Source organism: Bison bison, unplaced genomic scaffold (assembly GCF_000754665.1).
Source record: "Bison bison bison isolate TAMUID 2011002044 unplaced genomic scaffold, Bison_UMD1.0 scf7180017864333, whole genome shotgun sequence".
Lineage (NCBI taxonomy): Eukaryota > Metazoa > Chordata > Mammalia > Artiodactyla > Bovidae > Bison > Bison bison.
In genome coordinates this window covers 2,096,983-2,106,318 of record NW_011494905.1, presented here as the reverse complement: position 1 = coordinate 2,106,318, position 9,336 = coordinate 2,096,983, and the positions used below count along the sequence as shown (strand labels likewise).

Here is a 9,336-nt window from a genome sequence, read left to right as displayed (position 1 = left end):
GAGTTCCAGAAAAACATCTATTTCTGCTTTATTGACTATGCCAAAGCCTTTGACTGTGTCGATCACAATCAACTGTGGAAAATTCTGAAAGAGATGGGAATACCAGACCACCTGATCTGCCTCTTGAGAAATTTGTATGCAGGTCAGGAAGCAACAGTTAGAACTGGACATGGAACAACAGACTGGTTCCAAATAGGAAAAGGAGTTCATCAAGGCTGTATATTGTCACCCTGTTTATTTAACTTATATGCAGAGTACATCATGAGAAATTCTGGACTGGAAGAAATACAAGCTGGAATCAAGATTGCCGGGAGAAATATCAATAACCTCAGATATGCAGATGACACCACCCTTCTGGCAGAAAGTGAAGAGGAACTCAATAGACTCTTGATGAAAGTGAAAGTGGAGAGTGAAAAAGTTGGCTTAAAGCTCAACATTCAGAAAACGAAGATCATGACATCTGGTCCTATCACTTCATGGGAAATAGATGGGGAAACAGTGGAAGCAGTGTCAGACTTTAATTTTGGGGGCTCCAAAATCACTGCAGATGGTGATTGCAGCCATGAAATTAAAAGACGCTTACTCCTTGGAAGGAAAGTTATGACCAACCTAGATAGCATATTCAAAAGCAGAGACATTACTTTGCCAACAAAGGTCCATCTAGTCAAGGCTATGGTTTTTCCAGTAGTCATGTATGGATGTGAGAGTTGGACTGTGAAGAAGGCTGAGCGCCGAAGAATTGATGCTCTTGAACTGTGGTGTTGGAGAAGACTCTTGAGAGTCCCTTGGACTCCAAGGAGATCCAACCAGTCCATTCTGAAGGAGATCAGCCCTGGGAATTCTTTGGAAGAAATGATGCTGAAGCTGAACTCCAGTACTTTGGCCACCTCATGCGAAGAGTTGACTCATTGGAAAAGACTGATGCTGGGAGGGATTGGGGGCAGGAGGAGAAGGGGACGACAGAGGATGAGATGGCTGGATGGCATCACTGACTCGATGGACGTGAGTCTGAGTGAACTCTGGGAGTTGGTGATGGACAGGGAGGCCTGGCGTGCTGCGCTTCATGGGGTCACAAAGAGTCGGACATGTCTGAGCGACTGATCTGATCTGATCTGAGCATAAGCAACATTGTTATCCCTCATACCTTACTAACATCCATTCTCACTGGAAGTAAATTTTTTTTTTACTGTAATTGATTTACGCATTGCAGTCTTCAGTATTCTATTTAAAGAAGCTAGTTAGTACCTTTTTGTCTTTACTTGGGAAGAAAAAAATTCACCTGGAAAGCAATGCCTCAGGGTTATACTGACAGTCCTTCTGAGGGCTGATCTGAGATATTCTTTCTTTCTTTTGTTTTTTGGCCACACCATGGGGCTTGTGGGATCTCAATTCCCTGACTAGGGATTGAATCCTTGCCTTTGGCAGTGAAAGCACAGAGTCCTAACCAGGGACTGCCAGGGAATTCCCTGGGCTGAAGGATGATTGGGATGATATAAAGTTCCTTAGGGGTTTTACTTTGTTGCAACAAAGTAAAAGGTGGATCCTTTGCTTCTTCGCTGTCTTTCTCAAGCCTTCTCACATTAAGACAACATCCACTTGCTAAATCTTTTAGCCTTAAAGGGACTTAAGGTTGTCAAAGAAAAATTGTAGCTTTCCAAACCCAGGTTTGATATTTAGAGCATCTGATAACAGAACAAGGTCTGAACTGAGATCCAGATAAAACCTCACAGTGTCCTAAGTCCCATCAGACCTAAAACTAAGCACAGCTGTGAGGTTTTCTCAGGCTAGGTGGTTATTAATGAATTTAGATTCCAAATTTCTTTCTTATGGCCGAACCTCTATGTTTTACTCAGCAATAAAGGCTGCAGTTTTGTGGGAAGAACTGGTAACACAGTCTTCGAGGCCTTAAAGGAGAGTCTGATGAGCTCTCACCTGACTTCAGGCATCCCAATTATCAGATTCCCCTTTTCCTTTTTGTATATGAAGAGGAAGGGAATGCCTTAGGGTACTCACCAAAAACACAGGGACCACCGTCAACTCACAGGGTATTATGGCCAGCAACTGGATCCTGTGGCAGAGGGACACCTCCCTTGCCTTAGAGCTATTACAGCCACTGCCCTTTTGGTTAAGACCACTGAGAAAATTGTCGTGGGATCCTTGTTAACTATTTTTGTACTTCATACAGTTAGAAGCCTCCTGAACTCTTATCATGCTCAACATTTCTCAGCCAGTCACCTTACCTCTTTCTTATGAAGTCCTTTTGTTAACTGTTGCTCACATAACTCTTTTATGTTGTAATAGCCTTAACCTGGCTATGGTTCTGCTCTTCACTGACAAGTGCTTCGAGGCTGCTTAACGCTGATAAACCTGATCCCTATAATGATCTGTAGGAAATTCCATTGGTAACACTAGTTTCTCATGGTTCGCTGATGGCTTTTATTTAAAGGTGACAATGGCAAATATTGTGCTGGGAATACCTTTTGGTCTCCTTTTAATGGGGTTGAGGCAGCATCTTTACCTAAGGCTACTTTGGTGTAACAGGCTGAATTATATGCTCTTACACAGGCTTGTTCTTAAGCCAAGGACAAAACTGCTATTATTTATACTGATAGTAGCTATGCTTTCAGAGTAGCTCATGATTTTAGAATGTCATGGGGGAAAATGTGGCTTCCTTACTTCTCTGGAAATAAAATTTTAAAATGGCTCCTATGTTTAACAATTATTAAAAGAACTGCTTTAACATATTGCTTTAGCTATTATTAAGATCCCTGGGGCATTCTAAACTTGATTTTCTAAGAGAAATTCACCTTTCTGAGATTTCTGCAAGGAGTGCTGCCCTTAAAGGGACCCACAGGAGCCTAACCCCTGTCATGATCCAAAGGGCTATTTCTCAAGTGATAATTTAGAAAAACTGGCTACAGAGGCCCCAAAACTGGCCTCAGAAAAAGAAAAAACAAGACTTTTCAGCAATTGTTGGTTTGGTAAAAAGAGAAACATCTAGTTTGGACCAAATAACAGCCCAGTTCTACTGGTGACTCTAAAATTCCCACTTCTCACCACTGTACATGCATTAAACTATTGGTATCCTGACAAAATAACTTCATGAACCAATATTGGATTTCAGGCAGCTTGCTCCATCCAATGGATATAAGAATATTTCTGCATGCATAGTCTGCATGTTTTCACACCAAACTGAAGCCTTCCCTTGCAGACAGGCTACTGCCTCTTCTGTGGCTAAAGTCCTCCTGAAAAAGATTCTCCCTATCTGGGGAGCTCCTCTTAAACTTCAGAGTGATCGAGGAACACAGTTTACTTGCCAGGTGTTTTGATAAATATGTGCTGTTTGGTCACTTTTACACTTTCATTGTGCTCACCACCCTCAATCCTCTGGCTTGACAACATCATTAAGACTCACTTGGAAAAATCCGTAGAGGCCCTCCAACTACCTTGACCAAAAGCATTGCTATTGGCCCCTCTAGATCTCAGATCTGCCCATTTTGGAACTCAAAATTCGCACCCTTTGAGATGGTCACAGGACACCCAATGCACTTGGTTCCTGCTTCTTTTGACCCACAGCTGATAAAGGAGAGATATTCCAATACTGCAAAGGGCTAATTGTTTCTATTAAAAATAACCATGTTCCAGTAAAGCAATCTTTTCATGGTGTGCCCTTAGGAAAAAAAGACCTTAGACATCATACCTTGCAACTGGAGATTTTGTCTGATTTGAAAAGACGTCGCCAGAAGAACTCTCCTTCAACCTTATGGAAAGGCCTCTATCAGGTACTGCTAACCAGCTCTTGTGCCACCAAACTCCAAAGCAAAGACTCTTGGATTAACATGATACATCTAATGAAAGTGCCAAGCTCTTATTGGACCTGCCCGTCACCTGGTGACCTGAGAGAAAAGTTTCCCCAGAACTGAAGCCGATGACCAGGCCTGTTAGAAATTTGTTAACAGAATTTTGATGATATAATGCTTCAGATGATCTCCAATGTCTAGGATCTTGGTAAAATATTAACTTTAGATGAAAGGACCTGAGAGCTCCCTACCCTTTCATGTCATTTAAATGCAACCTAAATAGGTTTGTAATCTTTGTACTTTCCCTCCAATTTGAGACACTACACTCAGGAGAGGTCCTTCCTGACACTGAATGACAAAAAGCCATGGAAGTCAGAAAATCCGACTCTTAATCAATCGTGTTTTCAGAGAAAGATCTTGATCAAAAGGGGAGAAATGTAAAAAAAAATAATAAACCAGAAACCTCAATTAAATAGAGTTGGGAGCCAGGAGGAGGAGCTCTCACATGTGACAACAATACAGCCCAAGAGAAAGAAGAAAGACTTTCCTTTCCTGGCAAGGACTCAGCCAATGAAAAACTATGGAAAACTTTTTGGTTTTGTGGCCCTCCCAACTTCATTTTCCTCTCTATGAAGGCTTTCTCCTTCTCTTGCTGTTTGGGGACTTGGTGTGGCTCTGGACAGTTGCAGATCCCAAATCACAATTCTCTACTGTCCTGTAAATAAATCCATCTTTGCTGGAGAACTATCTTCAGTCTATTTGTTTTAGGCCAACATCAGAATGATGAGGATATTCCTAAGGCCCTACATCAGAGACACTTGGCTAAAAGTAAGAAGTCATAACAAACAGAGAAGCATCTATGCATGCCTTGAGGCCTTGGATGGTTTAGGAAGCGGGTAGCCCAGTGTGCAAAGTCAACAGTTGAGCTTTATTTCAATTTCTGGGCAACATGAGACCAAGAGAGGTCCAAAAAACTTACTTTATTAGCCTGTTTGAACTATTTCTCTGTCCCCTTTTCCCCACCACCTCACGTCTCCTGCAGGACAGTACGTCCCCAGGAATCCTCTATATGGTTCTCATGATGGAAGAATAAAAGGGTAGCCCTTCTGAGCTGGTCCTGGACACTCAGCAGAGCGCTGTTCTTTTGAGGGGAAGGGCACAATAACCACCTTCTCCTCCATGGGCTCCTGGAAGAGGAAGGAGACATCCAGGGGTTCTCCTTGGGGATTGGTGGTTAGATCGAGCTGCACAGGGAAGGTCTCAACAGGGTCCTTTTCCTGGGAACCTTCACGCTTCTTATCCCAGTCAGGAAGGTACTGGACAGACCCTTTGGGCACAGCTTTGGTGGGTGAGTTGGTGGGAGCTGTGTTTTGCTGTTGGAGCTCTTCTGTCTTGGAGGGGTTTGCAGGTCTCTGGTTTACAGTAGCGTTTTCACCTCTAGGCGTGGGAGCCTGAAAAGAGAATGCTTTCAAATAAGGGAAAGTCCTCCAAGAAAGTCCCTGATATGCTTGGTACTAGATTATTCTGGTTGGTACATTTCTGATGGAATTCTCAAAAGAAGATTAGCTAAGTGGGCCTCTGATTAAACGGAATTCCCTGACATCTAGTGGTTAATACTCTGGGCTTTCACTTGCCATTGGTCAGGGTTCAACTTCTGATTGGGGAACTAAGATTCCACAAGCCATGTGGCCCAAAAAACCAGAACAGATAAGGGCTAGGGGAAACCAAAACCTTTGGAAACTGGACTGTAAGCTTCACAAATTTTGGAGCTGAACAATGACCCAGAGAGGTAAGATGGCTTGTTCAAAGTCCCTAATAAGCTGCCTCCCCACTCCTAGTAGTGGTGGCAGAAGCCACCTTTACTGATTGCTTATTCTGTGCCAGGCCCAGAGCAGTCCCCTTCAATCGGATCCTCTGACCTATGTCTCATGGGGATCTGAAGAAGATAGGTGTTGCAAGCCCATTCTACAGGGAAGGCATCCAGGACTCAGTGAGGTAGGAACTTGTCCATGTCCACACAGCTTGTAGGAGGCAGAACAGGATTGGAACCCAGGTGGCCTGTCTTAGCCACCTCTCATCTATACCAGGCTGCCTCATGGTAAGTGCTTAACAAATACTTGCAAAAAGGGATTCAGTGTCTCCCTGGAAACAACTTCTACCTATGGTTCAGGATAAGACTCTTTGGGACACTGAATTTAATGTCACAGAGGGCTGAGCCATTCAAGCTAAATGGGTCTTACTTATGCTGTAGGGAACATGCTGTAACTAAAAGAAAGTGTAGCAGATCTTCAATCAGCTACCTTGTGGATGTGGCCTTAGAGTATCCTGAATAAAGTGGTGATCATGGATTTTAGGAAAATAAAAGGAGAATGTAGGGTAGAGGCAATTAAATATATATCATCTGCTCTTTTATTCACAGAAAGACAAACAACTCGACTAAAAAATACCTGTGAATTAAAGAAGGAGCAAGTTACGGAGATAATCTTGCCCTGGTTTCCTTGTGGTTCACCCAGAGAACCATGGCAAATACCAACAGGCTAAAGAAAAAGAAAATACAGTGTTATATGTGCACACATGATCATAAGTGGAATCAACTTCATTTTTGCTTAGACACATAGCCAATCAACACTTTTATGCTCCTACCATGTAATAGGTGATGGTGGTGGTCCTGGTGTAGTCACTAAGTTATGTCTGACTCTTGTGACCCTATGGATTGTAGCCTGTCAGGCTTCTTGGTCCATGGGATTTTCCAAGCAAGAATACTGAAGTCGGTTGCCATTTCTTTCTCCACGGGATCTTCCCAGACCAGGGATAGAATCCCCGTCTCCTTCATTGCAGGCAGATCCTTTACAGACTGAGCCACAAGGCTCTGAGCCAATACTTTTGGAGGAAGAAATGGCAGTCCACTTTAATACTCTCGTTGGGATAATCTATGGACAGAGGAGCCTGGCAGGCTACAATCCATGGATCACAAAGAGTCAAACACAACTGAGGACTGAGCACGAGCCAATTCTTTAGATCATCCCTACCAATTAATCACCCAAACTAGGCTAAATTGCCTCCAATGAGATAAACTCAGGATTTCTTGAGGAACAAACTCTATTAGAAAATTCTTTGTGTTGAGCAGAAACCTATGTCTATAGGACACACACAAAAATCCGGATCTATCTCTTGGCCACACTTCTATCCTTGCATCAGCTAGAAAACTTGCTTTCATCTCTCATGCAGCAGCCCTTTATGTAGGTTTCCCCTGAGATTTTGCTTCTCAGACAAGACTACTCTCAGCTCCTTAAACTTTATTTAAAAATAAAATGTTTATTTTCTTATTATAAATGTAATAGTTATTTAGAATAGGATAAACAAGAAGAAAATTAAAAGACCTGTAATTACATGAAAGATACCTGTTTCCTACCGTGATTTGATTTCTTTTCTTCTGACATTTTTCCCAATGAATACACATTTTTTCTTCTATAAAAATAGAATTATACTGTACATAATATTTTACAACTCTCTTTTGTCATTTAACAATATACATAATGAAAATCCTTTTTATGACACTGCATAGTTTTCCGCAATTTTCTTTATAATGGCTACCTAATATTCCTCTGTGTTATTTAACAAGTTCTCTTTTGTAAGACAGTGGATTAAATCTAAATTTTTATGTTTAAACATTTTCACATATCCTTATGGCAAATTCTTGGAAGATAAATTTTAGAGTCATAGAGCATGTACTTTTTCAAGTGTAAACAGAGGGCCATTGTACAGCAAGAGAAAACTACAACTACAGGTCCAGTAATGTGAACCAGGGATCAAATTGCCAACATCCGCTGGATCATGGAAAAAGCAAGAGAGTTCCAGAAAAAACATCTATTTCTGCTTTATTGACTATGCCAAAGCCTTTGACTGTGTGGATCACAATAAACTGTGGAAAATTCTGAAAGAGATGGGAATACCAGACCACCTGACCTGCCTCTTGAGAAACCTGTATGTAGGTGAGGAAGCAACAGTTAGAACTGAACATGGAACAACAGACTGGTTCCAAATAGGAAAAGGAGTACATCAAGGCTGTATATTGTCACCCTGTTTATTTAATTTCTATGCAGAGTACATCATGAGAAACGCTGGACTGGAAGAAGCACAAGCTGGAATAAAGATTGCCAGGAGGAATACCAATAACCTCAGATATGCAGATGACATCACCCTTATGGCAGAAAGTGAAGAAGAACTAAAGAGCCTCTTGATGAAGGTGAAAGAGAAGACTGAAAAAGTTGGCTTAAAGCTCAACATTCAGAAAACTAAGATCAAGGCATCTGGTCCCATCACTTCATGGGAAATAGATGGGAAACAGTGGAAACAGTGTCAGACTTTAATTTTGGGGGCTCCAAAATCACTGCAGATGGTGATTGCAGCCATGAAATTAAAAGACACTTACTCCTTGGAAGGAAAGTTAGGACCAACCTAGACAGCATATTATAAAGCAGAGATATTACTTTGCCAACAAAGGTCCGTCTAGTCAAGGTTATGGTTTTTCCACTAGTCATGTATGGATGTGAGAGTTGGACTATAAAGAAAGCTGAGCACCGAAGAATTGATGCTTTTGAACTGTGGTGTTGGAGAAGACTCTTGAGAGTCCCTTGGACTGCAAGGAAATCCAACCAGTCCATCCTAAAGGAGATCAGTCCTGGGTGTTCATTGGAAGGACTGATGCTGAGGCTGAAACTCCAATACTTTGGCCACCTGATGTGAAGAGCTGATTCATTTGGAAAGACCCTGATACTGGGAAAGATTGAGGGCAGGAGGAGAAAGGGAGGACAGAGGATGAGATGGTTGGATGGCATCACCAAATCGATGGACATGAGTTTGGGTGAACTCCGGGAGTTGGTAATGGACAGGGAGGCCTGGCACGCTGTGGTTCATGGGGTCACAAAGAGTCGGACAAAACTGACTGACTGAACTAAACTGAACTGAATGTGAAAAGACTTTAGACTCTTTTCTCTAATCCTCTCTTAATTCTTCTTGAAACTCAGAAGAGCCACAGTTAAATAAAAGATTGCAGGAGGGGTAAAAAGAACAAAAGGACAGGCCTTGACTCCTTCTTCACAGCAGGTCCTAAGCTCTAGGTCAGGCTTGAGCCTCAGAGAGGAAAATGCTTTGAATTGGATATGAGATAGAAGTTTTGATTTAGAATTGACTAAAAGGAAATTTTTAATACCTGAAAGTGAATCTTAATAATCTAAGTGAAATCATTCTTATTACTGAAACTAGTAATAAGAACTAGAAACTAGAAAACTATGTGATCTGCCCAAGATGGTATCAAAAAGTGAGACAGGGAGATTCCACAGAAGATGCTGAAGATGTTTTCCCAATTATTCCTTAATATTCAATTGACTGGTTATAAAAGTCTTAAAAAAAAATTTTATTTATTTGGCTTCATAGGGTCTTGGTTGCAGCATGTGAGATCTGGTTCCCTGACCAGGAGTCAAACCGTAACCCTCTGCATCAAGAGCACAGAGTCTCAGCCACTGGACCACCAGCT

At 41.8% G+C, this 9,336-nt stretch overlaps 1 protein-coding gene across 1 annotated transcript in view; it reads right to left on the bottom strand.

The window, feature by feature from the left end:
• Window positions 1-4,707: 4,707 nt before the first annotated feature.
• Window positions 4,708-9,336, bottom strand: part of FETUB (fetuin B) — a 15,313-nt gene continuing 10,684 nt past the window's right edge. The window contains exons 6-7 of the mRNA XM_010853896.1: window positions 6,248-6,337; window positions 4,708-5,251 (exon numbers count right to left, since the gene is read on the bottom strand). Of these exons, the coding sequence (XP_010852198.1) occupies window positions 4,877-5,251; window positions 6,248-6,337 (465 nt within the window). The 3' untranslated portion in view covers window positions 4,708-4,876. The remainder of the gene's footprint in view (window positions 5,252-6,247; window positions 6,338-9,336) is intronic.